Source organism: Hibiscus syriacus, unplaced genomic scaffold, assembly GCF_006381635.1.
Source record: "Hibiscus syriacus cultivar Baekdansim isolate YM2019G1 unplaced genomic scaffold, ASM638163v2 tig00002237_pilon, whole genome shotgun sequence".
NCBI classification, from domain to species: Eukaryota; Viridiplantae; Streptophyta; class Magnoliopsida; order Malvales; family Malvaceae; genus Hibiscus; species Hibiscus syriacus.
Genome location: NW_024061918.1, coordinates 980,835 through 999,510, shown reverse-complemented (window position 1 = coordinate 999,510; position 18,676 = coordinate 980,835). Strand labels below are relative to the sequence as shown.

The following is an 18,676-nucleotide window of genomic DNA, read 5'->3' as shown; positions in this document are numbered from 1 at the left end:
AATTAAAAAATTTATCTGAAATATTTATTTTATAATTATATATTATTTAAATTAATTATAAACTTTTTTTGAATTAAAAACATTTAATTTTTATATAAATTAGAAAATTTTAAAAAAAATTCGGTTAATTCGAAAATTAACCGAATTAACCGAAATTAATTCGGTTCGGTTAATATGTTTGAAAAAAAGTTCGGTTCGATTAACGGTTAAAGAAAAAAAAAGTTCAATTAATTCGGTTAAGGATAGTTCGGTTCGGTCGGCCACCGTTTTAACCGAATGAACACCCTCTTTCATATTGGTTTTTAAGAAAAAAATGATTTTTTCTCTCTTGATAATAGAAATTGAACAACAGAAAAAGGAGGGATCTTTGAAGTTGAAAAAAAGAAAGGGGAATAAGATTAGATTAAAATTCTTGCTGGGTTGTTTTATACTTTCGTTTTGTGGTATGAATTTTGGGTTTCGGGGTTGTTCTTCACAAGGATCTATTTTAAGCTTCTGGGTTTTGCTTTTGAGTCTTTAAAGAAGGGAGTGGCTGGAAGTAATGAAATCAACCTTAATGTGTACAAGGAACAATATTGTTTCCATTATTCCCTCTTTTATTATTGTGTTGACTTTCTTTCTAGAACTGGGTTGTCAAGTTTGAGCTTTTTAGTGATCTTTTCTTGTATTTTTCTTTTTTCGTTGAATAAATCAGGGTTTTACCTGATATTTATTGAAGCATAATTTTCATGCATTTATTCATTTGAACAAGGGAAAAATGGATTTTGGGTTCTGGATCAAAGTCGAGTAGTCAACGGCGGGGGTGGTAGTGAAGGAGGAGGAATACAGTGATGGCACCATCGCATGGTGGTGGGCGACATCAACGACCGAGAAAAAGGTGGAGAAAAAGGATGGAGAAGGGGAAGAGAGGGAAAAGACTAAATAAGGTTTAGTTTTTCATTTTAATTAATTTTTTAGTTTTAGAAATTATTTTTTAATATTAAAAAATATGCCAGGTGATATTTTTAATGAGCTAATAGTCAAACTTAACGGTCTGTCATGGTTTAGTAATTGAGTGAAACGTTAGACATCAAATTGGAACGAAATAAATGTTAGACACTAAACTAGAAAAACGAGCATAAATTGGACACCTTTTATATATTTAAGCCTTTCAAAAATAAAAAATTTCATATCAATATTTTTGTTAATTTTTAACGACAAATGATAGAGATGAAACTAAAATGTAACAATAAGTATAATTTTTAAAAAAATAATTGAATGATCAAAATAAAATTACGCAAATAATTGAGTGATTAAATACATAATTTACAATTAAATTTTAATAAAAATATTAACTCAATAATGTTTTAAGTAAGATAATCATTTTATAACTTTTTACAAGATTTTATAAAAAAATATCATATAAGGGACTATTTATATATTTTACTATTTTTTAATTAAAAAGTAGAAGGTACGCATACGCAATTGGATTCAAATTTAGACAAGGACCACAAGTGGTGAAACATAAAAAATAAAATCCATTTCTCATTTCTTGATATTTATTCATGATATTTACCCACCAATTTCGTCTCCACTCTTGTCTCTTTTTTCTCCAGCGTTTTCAACAATGGCATCCGTCGATCTCTATCAGTCAAATGAAATGACTAACGTTATTATCGACGACAATCACATTGACCACAGTTGGTAAAAGGTATCATATCCCAAAAGCCAACCCAAGACCAAGCCTAATGCCAATCCCCAAAAGCCTATCCTTTCCCTCCCCAATGGGAATCTAACTAACGGCAGCACCAACATTTTTTCATTCCCTCAAGAAACATTCAGAGGATCGTCGTCGTCGGATTCTCGAAGCTCAAAGAGCTTACTGTAGTCACTCATTTTCGTCCGGGGTTCTATTTAATATATATATATATATAAATATTTTTGAAAATATATATAATATATAGTTTTTGAAAACATTTTGAAAACATATATAATATATAGTTTTTGAAAACACATATATATATATATATATATATATATATAATATAGTTTTTGTAAACATTTTGTAAACATATTTATAAAATATAGTTTTTGAAAACATTTTGAAAACATATATATAATATATTAGTTTTTAAAAACATTTTGAAAATACATATAGTATATAGTTTTTGAAAACATTTTCAAAACATATATATAATATATAGTTTTTGAAAATATTTATATGTATATTATATAGTATAGTATATTATTATATTTATTATATTATTATGATTTATTATTTATTATTTTATTTATTTTCTTTCTTTTTGTGTTATTTGGTCCAACAGGGAGTCCAAGTTCAAGTCCAGAATGAGGGCATGAAAGAGCCCAACCGGGTGGCAGGCCTGATCCAGCAAATCGACCCGGCTAAGAGTCCAGTAGACAAAGGCCCAAGTTCGCCTGACCCAGCGAACTAGGGTTTCCAATTTAAGTAAAAGCATCACACGTTCCCAGCCCCCAACCGTAGGATCAAGCATCGATCGAACGACCCAGATTGCATAACAGCTAGGGTTTGTGAAACCCTAAGAATATTACAACGTTGCAGCTGATCCTGAGCCGTTGAATCTGCAACCAATCCAACGGCCCAAAACAGAGACCAGTCTTAAGGTTTCTAACAACCCTTAACCGCCGAGCGAAGTGGAATTTGATTCCACAGCCCTATTTTCCCGGTCGATTTGAAGAAGTCACCCCTAGTGGGAGACTACTTTCGAAAGATTTAACCAATAATCAGCAAACCTAACCCAACTAGGACTCTAAACCAAACTAAAAACAAGAGACTCTTAATACTATAAATCACTGCAAAAATCAAAGAAAAAACAGGCTAGAAATCAAAGCAAAAACACTTGTAAACTTCAAAAACAAAAAGAAATAAAAGAGGTACTTCCTATACCTTTCTCTGTTCACTTGCATGTGGTTGTTTGGAGTTTGTTTTGTTTTATTTTTTATTAAAAAAGGAAAAGCTGATTATTCAAATAGAACTTTTTTTTGAAAGATCTTTATCAGATCTAGTTCTCTACGAGGCATTTTGATGAAAACCGCTAAGGTATTTGAAAAGAGGAAGTCGAGAGCTTTCGAGTATTGTAAAAACATGTTTGGTTTCGCCGCCGATGAACGGCAGCTGGCGAGGCGGCTCACGGTCGGAATCTGGGTTTATATGAATTCTGGTGGAGTATTCTTCATAAAATGAAGAACACGATGAATGTTTCAGAGAAAAGAAAGAAGGGATTCTTTATCCATTTAAGTGGGTATGTGGAAAATGAAAGTTGTTTGTGCATTTGTTGGGTTATATAGTCAACCCGTAAACTCGATTCAAAGCCCAGGATCTACGTGTTTTCAATGGATAGGGTCAAACTACGATTTTAGTCCCTGAAACTTTTCTTAAAAATTGATTTTACCCCTTTTGCCAAATTTCATTAAATTTGTTTTTAAATCGGTCATGCACTTTGTTTTATTTATCAAATTCGCACTTACTTTTATTATTTTGTTTTTGCATCACAATTTTTATTTTTAAATTTAATTAATTTTCAATTTTTTTTCTTTACATTATTTGTTTTTTTATTCCACGTTTTCCTAATATGCATGATCCGACCCCTTGTTGGGCATGGGTTTATTCCATTTATATTTTGTGTTATATTGTTTTAATTTTATTTCCGTTTATTTTCTCGGTATGTATATATGTGTGTGTTTCTTTTTTCTTTGTTTCATTTAAAGTATTAAAATTTAATTTTTGCTAATTTTTCTTTTTGATTCATTCAATATTTTATTTTTACAATTTAACATCTTTTTGACTTTTTAGGGTTATTTTTTAATCAATTGGAGGTAAGTAATTTGGATCGAATTTTTACTTTTTAATTTAATTTGCAATTTTCTTAATTAAGACAACTAAAAATTTAATTAGTACCGAAAGGGCAGTACAAGGGTGCTAATCATTCCTTGACTGTAATCGACTCCCGAGCCTAACATATTTTTGGTAAGACGCAGATCAGGTAAGAAACCAAACCGATGTGTCCGGTCAACCTAATTTTTGTTCTTAAATATAAATGATCGATGACGATTCTAACCACTTATTTAAGTTGAAGCTCAATTCTGAGCACACCCGAAGCCTAATTCTGAGCGAACCCGAAATACGGTTACGATACTTACATTGATGTTGATGCTAATATGAAGGCGAAACATAACAGATCGGACTTCGATGACGACGATAGTGAGGACAACAATGATATGGAAGGTGTTAAACCTGAAAGAAAGTTGGCAGAGTAGAAGAATGTGAAGCAAAAGAAGCCGAAGAAGCCTAAGGTTACGGTTGCAGAGGTCGCTGTGAAGATCGATCCCGCTGATCTCTCGGCTTATCTCGCTGTAAGCGTAGAAAATGATATATTTTATGTCTTTTTGATTGTTTCGTAACTTGTTGATTGATTGACTATTTTTTTATTGGTTTGGAAAATTAGGAGTTTAATGGAGAACAGCCGGAAATTCAAATGTAGAATTTTGCGGATCTTTATGGGAAGGCGTTTCAGGAAGTGGTAACTGAACAGTTTCCATAGATGAAGATGTTTAGGGAAAGTACCATTATCAAGCTTGCTGATGTGAGTTATGTCCATTTCTCATTTCTTTAGTATTTCTGTTGGCAATTGGAAGTTTGAAACTTGTGAGATTTGATGGGTGAAACGAATGAATTTTAGATTATTTATTTCCTTAAAACAAAATATTTTCCATGTTTGAATGTTCAAATTTAATACTTTTACCAATGATTGCTAGGAATAAAGATAGCCCACTCTTGTAATTCTCAATATTATTCACTAATTTGGATTCTTCTGTACAGAAGGGAGTGCTTAGCATTTTGCAGTATGTGTTAATTGTCGCATTCAGTGTTCTGTAAGAAGCCAGTCAAATACTTTTCTGGTTACTGGTTACTGTAAACATGACTCTACTTGAAACCTTATAGTCAACCTTACTGTGGCTACCGACACCCATCCTCTCTGCAAAAAGCAGGGGAGGGCTTCATACAGTAGACAGCATAAAGCCAGCTCTTTCAAAGTTGAACAAGTTGGTATAAGAAATATAACTTAGCTGTTAAAGGTGAAAAAGTTTGTATAAAAGAGATGATTTGCATCAAGAGGTTCTTAATTTTGCCTATGTAATATTAAAATATGCACTTTGAATGCTTATTTCAAACATCATTTATCTGAGGGTGATAGTGAACTCTTGTTGTTGTTTTCATCTGTTATATTCTTTTCAGATGTTCATTAAATTACTTTTGGTCACTGTAGGAGGATTTCCTTTTTGTTTCTTACGAAAGTAGTAAAATTTTCCTTTGACATGTGCCTCTTTCGCATATTTCTGATGCTGCTTATAAGACATCAGCTGATTGGATCAGCCAACAATCCCTTGAGGCAATTGGTTTCTTTATCTTATGGTCTTTAGATATCATTCTTAGGACTTGGTGGCCCAACAAGCAAGTGCTAAGGGCTCTAAAAAAGGTGTGCAACAGATGTCATCTAAGTCAAAGGTAACTTCATTGGTGGGTCTTCTGTTAGATTGGTTATTTCCCTTTCTTTTCTTCTAGATTATGATTGTAACACCCTCAACCCACACCCGACCCAGATACGAGTTCAGGATGTCACATTGACTATATAAAAAAATACTCTTAAAAAAATGATAAAACATTTGAACTTATATTATTAAAATACAATAATATACATATGTTAATACAAGTTTATCAAAATACTCAGAGCATACACAACTTGACCATTTGATTACATGCTAACATTCATTTACATAACAAAAGGACCTACAGATTAAGTTGCATCTGATCTGATAGTTGCAGGAGTAGTGTTGTCCAGTTGCTTAACTTGTCTCATCTACTTTCTCGGATCCTACGTGTGAAACACTCACACGCTAAGTCATCGACTTAGTGAGGCAATATAATAATAATAACAACAAAGAAATGTAATGAAAATGACATAATAAAATGGAATGAGATGAAATCAAATACTTAACCATGCAGTTTATATCACCATGTTCCTTACCTGCAAGCATAGTACATTAACATTTATGAATTCGTATTAATAAGATTATTGGCACATGATACCATACTGAGAACCTAAGGTATGTGAGTACTGTGAGGTTGTGCACTATGTTGTCACAACAGCTTGTATAAATGCACCGAAGTGCCATGTAGAATTGCACCGAAGTGCCGCGTAGAATTGCATCGTAGTGCCATATAAGATTATCCCTAAGGACCACGTAGAAAATTCCTTAAGAATCATATACATATACCAAGGATCAAGTATGTGTCTCAAAAGACCTCACACATGTTCCAAAGAATACATATATGTCCCGAAGGACCGCGTAGACCCTCTACTCTTGGCATACCAACTATACCTATAGTTCTAATCTACATAACATGGGCTTTTCCCAAATTACATAGTATATCACATAGACATATCATTTCCTTACCTTCATCACATGGCTCATATAACTTTGCATACATATTCATTTAAAACATGTTACACAATGCACATAGTATGAATTCATATCATGCTTCACAACATGAAATGAATCATGCATCAATGTATTGAATCTAGACTTCTCACAAATCTAGAACTAAATATATCGTTATAATCATGTTATGCATATGCACTCACCTATATTTCCTTGTTTTTTCCTCGATCGATCTTACTAGGAAATTGTTCTGGAACTTGTTTAGGATCTGTATCTACATAGTAATTCATTGATACTTATTAGTATACTAATTAATATATTCTCAACTATCATTCCTTAGGCTAAAAGAAAAGTCATTTTCATCTTTTAATGAAAGTATGCATCGATGCACTACACCATGTATCGATGCATCCCTTGACGGGTGCATTGATGCACTATCTATGCATCGATACATAAATCCTATTCGATGTTTGTATTTAAGGGGGTGCATCGATGCACTACTTGTGCATCGATACACTGATGGCATTCGATGTTTTTATTTTAAAGTAGTGCATCGATACACCTTGAACAATTTCTGGGATTTATCCTTGATGTATCGGTACACATTGAATGTGCATCTATGCACATTGCCCAGAAATGTCATTTTAGCACGAAAATCTCTTCATAATCTTCTCAACACTTTATATTTCCCCTCTTTTTACATCCCTAACTTGCATACTCTTACTTAAACTAATTATTATCCATTCCATACCTCTAAAACTTAGAAATCCAATTCTCCATATAGAATTCAAAAATCTCACTCAACTTCCAACATGTTCTTAATCTAATTCTAACATTTCCTATTCCTTAATTAGCTTGATGACAAGTCAAATCCCACTTCTAATTCTTATTATGAACTCTAATCCAAGATTTTACTTTTCTACTTCCTTTCTTTAATTCTTCATGTTCTCCTCATCTTATGTTTTTAAGATAATCTAAATTTTCCTTAAGCTTAGTTATCATCTAATGATCAATAAGCAACCTTAAATTCATCAAGAATTTGATCAACAAGAAAACTCACCATTAGCTTGGTCTCACGGTGGAGAAGAAGAATGAAGAAGAAGAGAAATCTGGAACTTTGGTTTTCCCCAATTATCTTCCACGTGGTATTAAAATATCCCTTCAAAAGTAATATTTAATTGCTTCCCTTAATAAAAGACTTATTTACCCCTTTAGTTCCTATTTCTTTGCTAATTGCTCCTACACAAAACATTTAAATAAATTCTTTGAACTTTTTAATTTATCCAATTTGGTCACTGAATTTTTAAATCTCACAATTTGATCACTAACCCGGTATGGAGGATGTTACAAATCTCCCTCCCTTAAGAAAAATTCGTCCTCGAATTTTCATTGTACGAACAGATGAGAATATTGAAGCCGCATATCTTCTTCATGTTCCCACGTGGCTTCTTCTACCTTGTGATTTCTCCAAAGAACTTTTACCAACGAAACCGTTTTATTTCTCAATTGCTTAACTTCGTGATCAATATTTGTATTGGTTCCTCTTCATAGGTCAAATCAGATTGAACTTCTACTTGTTCTGGTGCAACAATGTAAGAGGGATCGGACCTATATCTTCGTAACATGGACACATGGAAAACATTATGGATTTTCTCAATTTCTGGTGGCAAAGATAACTGGAATGCCATTGGTCCTATTCTTTTTAACAAATTCATATGGCCCGATAAATCTAGGACTTAGCTTTCCTTTCCGACCAAATCGTAATACTTTTTTCCATGGTGATACCTTCAGAAACACTTTATCCCTAACTTCAAATTCAATCTCCTTTCTTTTAAGGTCAGAATAGGACTTTTGCCGATCAAATGTCACTTTTAGGTTATGTTGAATTTCCCGAACTTTCTCTTTCATATCTTGAATCAAATCTAGACCGAGTACATTTCGATCTTTGAGCTCATACTAGTTTAATGGCGTACGACATTTCCTCCCATATAACGCCTCATAGGGTGCCATTTTTAATACTGGACTGATAACTAGTGGTAAGTATTTCTCCCACGACCCTTTAAACTCAATGACACATGCTCGCAACATATCTTCCAATATTTGAATTGTTCTTTCTGATTGCCCGTCTGTCTGAGGGTGAAAGGCGGTACTAAAATTTAAGCGAGTCCCCAACGCTCCATGCAAGGATTTCCAGAATCTCGAGGTGAATCGAGGATCTCGATCAGAAATTATAGAAACAGGCACTCCATGAAATCTAATAATTTCTCTAATATACAGCTCCGAATACTTTTCCATAGAGAAATCTGTTCTGACAGGAAAAAAATGTGCTGACTTGGTCAATCGATCAACAATTACCCAGATCGAATCCCTTTTGTTTGGAGTCAGGGGTAACCTCGAAACGAAATCCATCATTACATTTTTCCCTCTTCCATTGTGGAATGGAAAGTGTTTGCAATAATCCAGGCGGAACTTGATGTTCGGCTTTGACTTGCTGACATGTTAAGCACTTGGACACAAATTCAGTAATGCTTCGTTTCATCCCTGGCCACCAATACCAATCTTTTAAATCAATATACATATTGGTTCCACCCGGGTGCATTGTCAATGAACTGCAATGAGCCTCTGTCAATAAATCTTTCTTCAACTTTTTATCGTCTGGTATCATAATTCTTTCTTTATAATACAATTTCCCATTAGACTTTACCTCAAAATCCTTAATTTCCTTATTCTTTACTTGATCTATTCTTTTCAAACATATTTCATCTTAGCTTTGCAATTCTCCTATTCGGTCCAACCATGATGGTTTAAGTTTTAACTCTGCACATAGACCATCGTCTCTAGTCAAAGATAACCTTGCATCCATAGCTCGTAAAGCTGCAAACGTTTTTCTACTCAAAGCATCTGCTACCACGTTAGCCTTTCCGGGATGATAGTCAATTATTATATCATAATCTCTCAAAAACTCAACCCATCTCTTTTGTCTCAAATTAAGCTCTTTTTGAGTCATCAGGTATTTCAAGCTCTTATGATCCGTATACAATCGTTCTCCATACAGATAATGACGCCAAATCTTGAGAGCGAACACCACTGCAGTCATTTCTAAATCATGGGTGGGGTAATTCTTTTCATGTGGTTTCAACTGTCTCGATGCATACGCTACCACGTTCCCTTCTTACATTAATACACACCCCAACCCATTGTGGGACGCGTCACTGTATACAACAAAATTCTTACCAGATTCTGGTTGAACCAATACAGGAGTTTCTGTTAGAATTCTCTTTAAAGCTTCAAAAATTTCTTGACATTCAGAAGTACAAACAAATGGTACATTCTTTCTCATCAACTTCGTTAAAGGCAGTACTATCATCGAAAAAATTCTTAACGAACCTTCGATAATAACCGACAAGTCCAAGGAAACTCCAAACTTCGGATACATTCTTTGGAACTTCCCAGTCTATTATAGCTTTTACCTTTTGAGGGTCCACCCGAATCCCATCTGCAGAGATCACATGCCCCAAGAAAATTACTTTATTTAGCCAAAATTCACAATTGGACAATTTGGCATAAAGCTTATTATCCTTGAGAATTTGTAAAACTATTCGCAAATGTGCACTATGCTCTTCAATGAACTTTGAGTAAACCAGTATGTCATTAATAAAGACAACAACAAACTGATCCAAATAGGGCTGAAAAATCCTGTTCATGAGATCAATGAAAGCAGAAGGTGCATTCGTTACTCCGAATGGCATTACAATGAATTCATAATGGTCATATCTCGTTCTAAAAGCAGTCTTTGGAATGTCCTTCTCCTGAATCTTCAATTGGTGATAACCCAAACGTAGATCGATCTTAGAAAATACCGAAGCTCCTTTTAGCTGATCAAACAAGTCATCAATGCGTGGGAGGGGATACTTATTCTTGATGGTCACCTTATTAAGCTGTCGATAATCAATGCAGAGACGCATTGACCTATCCTTCTTCTTAACAAATAACACCGGAGCTCCCCAAGGCGACACACTTGGTCGAATAAATCCCTTCTCTAACAACTCTTGCAATTGATTCTTTAACTCTTGCAATTCTTTCGGAGCCATCCGATAAGGTGCCATTGCAATCGGAGTTGTTCCTGGTATTACTTCAATTTGAAATTCTACCTCTCTATCTAGAGGTAATCCTGACAACTTAGCAGGGAAAACATCAAGGAATTCCCGAACTATTGAAATCTCATCTAATCCTTTCTCTTCAGCTCTTGTATCTATCACATTTGCAAGAAAACCTTGACATCCTTGTAGCAATAGCTTCTTAGCAGACATTAATGTTATTACATTCGCTAAAGGATTAAACCTTTCACTGATCACACTTATTTATATTACTCCTGGACTCTTTAGGGTTACCTTTTTCGATATGCAATTAACATCCCCATAGTAACAGAACAACCAATCTATTCCCATAATCACTTCAAAATCGTCAAAGGGCAATTCCATCAGATTAACAGGGAATTCAATTCCCTGAATCTTTATGGGACACCCCTTACATACTTTGTTCACCCGAGCACTATGGCCTAAAGGATTAGTTACTATAATTTCATTACTCGTGGCTTCTAAGGGGATCCTCAATTCTTTTACTAATTTACTTGTAATGTAAGAATAATTAGAACCCGGATCAATCAATACCAATACTAATTTATAATACAGCTGAAAAGTACCTGCTATAATATCGGGATCATCACGGTCTTCACTTTTCTTTAAATTGTATACCCGTGCAGTTGACCGAACTTCATGTTGAGAAGAGGATTCATACTGGTTCATTCCTCTGCCTCTTCCTCGTCCTCTCTATGAGGCAGAACCAACTCTCTCAGATGGTGCAGGTTCACCAACGATCAACGGACAATCCCAGATAAAATGTCCAGCATCTCCGCATCGGAAACAAGTCCCGGCAGCCATCCGACACGCCCCAAAATGGTTTTTCCCACAATGTTGACACTGTCTTGCTTGACCCTGGTTGGATCTCCTAACACCAGATCCCACTGACTGTATCTGTCTTGGCTTTGCCTGACTTGCTCCTCTAGCAAATGATGCAACTGATTCTTATCTAACTTGTGATTGAAATCCTGAGTCTCTTTCTCTTTTTGATAGTACTGAGCTGGAAGAAACACCCTTCCTCTTTGATGTCTGAACTCTTAAGTCCCCGAATCTCTCATTTTGAGCTCTTTCAAGAGCTTTGGCACGATTAATCACCTCTTGGAATGAGGACAAATTCAATACTATCATCATTTCTTTCAATCTAAGGCGTAAGCCCTCCACAAACCATTCACACGCATCTTTTTCAGTAGGCACAAGCTCAGATGCAAACTGACTCAGCTTGTTGAACTCGTATTCATACTCATATACGGAGCGGTTCATCTGTTTCAAGTTCATAAACTCCTACTTCATTTTTTGAATGAATTGGTCTCCTATATACTTGTTTTTAAATTCATCTAAGAATAAAGACCAAGTCAACTGGTCACTTGACATCCTCATGGCGATGTTCGTCCACCATATCCTCGCCTGACCCCTCAGTAACGAGATAGCTCCATCTAACTTCTCCACTTCATAACAGTGGAGACCATCCAACATGATTTTTAAATCATTTAACAAAGATCCGCCGCAACCGGACCTTCCTCATATTCTTCCTTAAATTCGGGAGCTCCCAAACTTCTCAACTCTTTTGCTACATTCATTCTTTGAATTGGTGGGGCAAGAGGTTGAAGACGCGTCAGAATAGCATCCAACGTCCTGAAGAAAGTGTCTTGGTCTTGTACAGGCACTCCCTGAGATGTCTGTCCTTCACCTTGCCTGGCCAGGGCAGGTGAATTACTGTTTTCAGCAGGCCTATTTTCTTCCGCTTCACTTCGGGAGCTATTATGTCCGGACATCTAATAAAATAAACACACTGTTCTATTAGCAAAACAGCATACTCATACTATACCAGATCAGAAGTTCTCACTATTTGTTGGCATGCATTCCATTTAAATACTCTATAGACTCTGGTTTATGCCTTGAATCGACTAAACCATATCTCTGATACCATTAAATATAACACCCTCAACCCATACCCGACCCGGATAAGAGTCCAGGATGTCACATTGACTATACAAAACAATACTCTTAAAAAACGATAAAACATTTGAACTTATATTATTAAAATACAATAATATACATATGTTAATACAAGTTTATCAAAATACTCAGAGCATACACAACTTGACCCTTTGATTACATGCCAACATTCATTTACATAACAAAAGGACCTACTGATTAAGTTGCCTCTGATATGATAGTTGCAGGAGTAGTGTTGTCCAGCAGCTTAACCTGTCTCGTCTACTTTCTCGAATCCTACGTGTGAAACACTCACACGCTAAGTCATTGACTTAGTGAGGCAATATAATAATAATAACAAAGAAATGTAATGAAAATGCCATAATAAAATGGAATAAGATGAAATCAAATACTTAACCATGCAGTTTATATCACCATGTTCCTTACCTATAAGTATAGTACATTAACATTCATGAATTCATATTAATAAGATTATTGGCCCATGATACCATACTGAGAACCTAAGGTATGTGAGTACTGTGAGGTTGTGTACTATGCTGTCACCATAGCTCGTATAAATGCACCGAAGTGCCACGTAGAATTGCACCGAAGTGCCACGTAGAATTGCACCGTAGTGCTATATAAGATTGTCCTTAAGGACCACGTATAAAATTCCTTAAGAATCATATACATATGCCAAGGATCAAGTATGTGTCTCAAAAGACCTCACACATGTTCCAAAGAATACATATATGTCCCGAAGAACCGCGTAGACTCTCTACTCTTGGCATGCCAACTATACCTGTAGTTCTCATCTACATAACATGGGCTTTTCCCAAATTACATAGTATATCACATAGACATATCATTTCCTTACCTTCATCACATGGCTCATATAACTTTGCATACATATTCATTTAAAACATGTTATACAATGCATATAGTATGAATTCATATCACGCTTCACAATATGAAATGAATCATGCATCAATGTATTGAATCTAGACTTCTCACAAGTCTAGAACTAAATATATCGTTATAATCATGTTATGCATATGCACTCACCTATACTTCCTTGCTTTTTCCTCGATCGATCTTACAAGGCAATTGTTCTGGAACTTGTTTATGCTCTGTATCTACATAGTAATTCATTGATACTTATCAGTATACTAATTAATATATTCTAAACTATCATTCCTTAGGCTAAAAGAAAAGCCATTTTCATCTTTTAATGAAGGTATGCATCGATGCACTACACCATATATCGATGCATCCTTTGACGGGTGCATCGATGCACTATCTATGCATCGATACATAAATCCTATTCGATGTTTGTATTTAAGGGGGTGCATCGATGCACTACTTGTGCATCGATACACTGATGGCATTTGATGTTTTTATTTTAAAGTAGTGCATTGATACACCTTGAACAATTTCTGGAATTTATCCTTGATGCATCGGTACACATTGAATGTGCATCTATGCACATTGCCCAGAAATGTCATTTTAGCACGCAAAATCTCTTCATAATCTTCTCAACACTTTATATATCCCCTCTTTTTATATCCCTAACTTGCTTACTCTTACTTAAACTAATTAGTATCCATTCCATACCTCTAAAACTTAGAAATTCAATTCTCCATATAGAATTTAAGAATCTCACTCAACTTCCAACATGTTCTTAATCTAATTATAACACTTCCTATTCCTTAATTAGCACTTCTAATTCTTATTTTGAACTCTAATCCAAGATTTCACTTTTCTACTTCCTTTTTTTAATTCTTCATGTACTCCTCATCTTATGGTTTTAAGATAATCTAAGCTTTCCTTAAGCTTAGTTATCATCTAATGATCAATAAGCAACCTTAAATTCATCAAAAATTTGATCAACAAGAAAACTCACCTTTAGCTTGGTCTCACGGTGGAGAAGAATAATGAAGAAGAAGAGAAATCTGGAACTTTGGTTTTCCCCAATTATCTTCCACGTGGTATTAAAATATCCCTTCAAAAGTAATATTTAATTGCTTCCCTTATTAAAAGACTTATTTACCCCTTTAGTTCCTCATTCTTTGCTAATTGCTCCTACACAAAACATTTAAATAAATTCTTTGAACTTTTTAATTTATCCAATTTGGTTACTGAATTTTTAAATGTCACAATTTGATCACTAACCCGGTATGGAGGATGATACAATGATGTTGTATGCTGTTGAGTACTTGACTTTATATTGGTAATTCCCTTTTGAATAGTAGCGTGCATTAGCTTTTACATTTTATACACCATTCGACTGGATAATGCCTTTGTTGATGGGAAGTTTCCCTTGGTGGCGTACATGATAACTGGCATTGACAATAAATGTTTTGAAAATCATGTTATATGGTAGATCTGGAAGTTAATGCCTTATTGGTTGCATTTATTAAGAATTGGGAGATTGAATTTTATTTCACCCCATAAACTCGTGGAACCTTTTATCCTATTCTCCATAGAGAAATTTATACTATTATGCATACTTTTATTAGGCCATCTCCAACGCATCGCTGGACTGGCGAAAATCTCCACTTTGGAGATGATCTTATGCTCCAGCCTATCGCCACTTTGTAGCTGCATTGTAGCGACATCTAAAGTGCACGCTACAACTAGCGTTGCATTGTAGCTGCGCTACATTTTTTTGTAATTTTTCTTATTCTTGGTTTTTGTTATTATATGTAGAGATAGTGCTGGAGATAAATTACTGTTTCATCTTTAGAGTAGAGATAGAGATGCTGTATAGTAGAGATGAGGGCTGGAGATGGCCTTAATACAAAAGTATCCACCTCAAACTTTTGGCAAGAAAAGGCATCTCCTTCTCAATGGATTTGATATAGAAACATGTTATGCAGGTAGGAACATTTGTGGCGTTAGCAGTGGTTTTACGGCTTAAATCTGATGCCCTAATTATTGTGTTACCAAATCTAAGAGAAAATTCAAAATATCAAGGTCAAGATAAGCTCCCTGTTATTGTATGGATGATGCTTCGGTAAGCGGATAGCTAACATTTTCAGTCTAATTGATTTATGTTTCTCAAAGATGGTTTACAATTTATTAATCCTTATTTTATATGTTTCTTGTTGATCCATCAACATTGTACTGTAAAGGCATCCCAAGGAGATCTTGCCATGGGGCTATTCTTGTGGGCCCATCACCTTTTGCCGATCATTAGTGGCAAAAACTGCAATTCACAGTCCATGGATCTGATTTTACTGCTAGTGGAATGATATTAGAGCATCTAAATTTTTTGCCTTTTTCGGTTCTGAGTTTCAAATACATAAGGCTTATTGGGTTCCTTTCTTTGGTGAAGGATCTTATCTGCCTCAAAAGCTCGGACTATTTTAGTAAATGGTGCTGCTAGAAAAGGGGAATGCTTGGTGACACCATCTTCATTTGATATACTAATGCGAGTTACCTTCCCTGCATCTTCAGCTAGAGTAAAGGTAGATTAAGAGTTTGACCGAATCCATTTGCTCTAGCAGTGTTTTGATTTAAAAGATTGTGTTTTCTCACTTCATTTAAACTCTGTTATTACCTTATCGGTGTAGGCAACCAAGAGGTTTGAGGCCATATATCCCATTCTAAATGAAGTGGCTCTCGTTGGTTCTCATGGAAGCAAAGCAATGAGACAAGCATCTCAGCAGATATTCAACTTAGCTATCGTGGCAGCCGGAGAAAGTATTCTCTTTTTTGAAAATTCTACTTCTTTTCAATTCCCCCTCCTTCCCCCTTCAGTCCCCTTCATCCGCTTATTCTAATGGTGGTTTCAGCATAAGAATTATTCTTTTATCTTTTGTAAACAGGCTCTCCTGCTTTATCGAAAGAAGGGGCTGAAATAGTTATTTGGTGTTTGAACCAGAATGCTGAATGCTACAGGCAGTGGGTAAGCTATTTTACTGTGTTACCAAGCACATTTATGGATGATAAATCTTTTACTTTTTTCCCGATGTTATTTATACTCTGACATCTTAAGGGTTCCCCCTTCATGAATTTGGACTTTTGGAGGGTCATGTCCCCATATCTATGTCCGGATATGTGTTGACGAGTATTGGACACGGTACTTGAAGAAAGATAAAGAGTTGGACCACATGGGTTTTTCCTATTTATTCTTTTCTTTCGCTTTATGTGAACATGATAAGGTTCATATTGACGATCTAAAAGCTCGTGTTGCTGTTCTTAAAAGACTTTTAGAGGAATGAAAAGAGCAAATTGCAAAATTTATTACTCTTGATCACATGAGGGAAGCCATCAAGAATTTGACAAACAAGGTACTTTCATAAGCATTCTACTACAAACTAGCCAATACCATCCGATTTTTTTACCAATCATCCACCTAGTTGCAAAAAAATCGAATTATATTAATCTGATTGGTTGGATTGGGAGTAGGTGGCCTGCTCAGCTTGGTAACATACATAAAATGATTTAACCGATCAAGAACTGATGAAGAATACCTCCCGTCATTTAATACTTATACGATACTACAACTTGAAAATTTCAATCTTTTAATTGGAGCAATTTCAAACTAGCTGGACTAGAGGTCCTACTTGGCAGTCTTTTTTTAAATGGTAGTCAGTAGGTTTTCACATGTAACCTGATTTCCTTTTGGTCTTTTTCAGAATGAAAAAGCAATGAATGGTGCTGCTGACCCTACTGAATTGGCATTGTTTCACGATGCTTGTAAGTACTGTAAGCATATATCTCGGAAGCTATCTCGAGGCCATGGGTGCATCAAAACGTTGGCTATTGGTATTGTTGCTGCTGCTGTCGTATCTCCCAACAACGACATCCAGGAGTGGAACAAACTGTATTTTCTTTCCAGCTCTTGATCTATCTTCCCGTCTAAAGACTGTTTCCAGATACATTCTTTTCCTCAGGAGGGTACCAATAATTATCGCCACGCCCGCGCCCAAACTTGCGTATTTTGAATAATTATCGCCGATGACCAGCTCTCTCCATTGAACAAAAAGTTGCACTGATTCTTCTAAAGGCGCCACATCACAATTCCGAACATATGTCTCCAGCATAAGGAGTTTCCATCAGTCCCTGTAGAAATAGTGAGATTAGTATGGAGCCAATCATGAAAAGATAGGGAAAAGAAAATTCCTGAAATGCAAGGAGGAAGAATGTGCATCCAAGTAGTCCTGGCCTCACGACAATCACGAATCGCATGAAGGATCATCTCATCACAGTCCCCACAAACCTGGCATCGACCCTCAGTAGTTAACCCACGCCGCAATCTCTCCATATTCTTTTGCAATCAGTTCCTTAAAGCCAACCAAAAGAAGTTACGAATGTGCTGCGGCCCATCAAAATTCCAAGCAAGCTTCTATAAGTTGTCGTGATTATCCTAGATGTTGCTATAGAGGATACGGTAGGTTGTCTTGACTGAGCAAAGACTCGAATCCTCCCAACACCAAGTAAGGAGCTTGGCACTGGCTTCATTAGACGGAGGAAGAGCAATGATATCACAAATAATATCCTCAACCAAATTATGAAGTTTGGGGATATCCCAATTACCCTCCGAATTTGAAAAGTCCCGGACAACGGCAACAAGATCCCCGGAGGCAGCACTATGCATCTTGCTAGCGATCGATTCCTTACTAGGGATCTAGGCATCCAACCAAAATCGAGCGGTCCTCTCATTGCCTATAGACCAGCAAATATTAGAGCAATCAAAATGCCAAACTTTAGCTAACGAACGCCACACGAAAGAGCAATTCCTGGAATCAATACTTAGGGCATAGAACTATGGACTTTATACTTAGAGCGGCATATCCTAACCTATAGAGCATTGAGATGCATCGTGAGCTGGAATCCAATCTTAATAAGAAAAGCATCATTCTGAGTATGCAACGGCCAAATACCTAGACCATCATGGTCATTCGGTTGACAACAAGTGTCCCACTTAACAAGAGTCATTTTCGGATGATCAACAGTACCGCCCCAAATGAAGCGGCGGGCAATGGCTTCAATTTTATTACAGGTGCCCTTTGGGATGGCTAACGTTTGTATGAAGTAATTGGGGATGGCTAAAATGGTGGATTTGGCTAGGGTGATGCGGCCAGCCAGAGAAAGCTTCAAAGCCACCCAATTATTAAGCTTGGACTGAACTT

General features: G+C 35.7%; 1 protein-coding gene across 1 annotated transcript; it reads left to right on the top strand.

Annotated features, from left to right (window-relative positions):
* The first annotated feature begins 5,343 nt into the window (after positions 1 to 5,343).
* Positions 5,344 to 17,371, top strand: LOC120141683. Its single transcript, XM_039156482.1, has 8 exons — positions 5,344 to 5,527; positions 15,416 to 15,551; positions 15,669 to 15,789; positions 15,874 to 16,006; positions 16,112 to 16,241; positions 16,367 to 16,446; positions 16,697 to 16,831; positions 17,180 to 17,371. Exons 1-7 carry the CDS (start codon positions 5,510 to 5,512, stop codon positions 16,760 to 16,762), a joined length of 684 nt encoding a protein of 227 aa, XP_039012413.1. The 5' UTR covers positions 5,344 to 5,509; the 3' UTR covers positions 16,763 to 16,831; positions 17,180 to 17,371.
* The last annotated feature ends 1,305 nt before the right edge of the window (positions 17,372 to 18,676 follow it).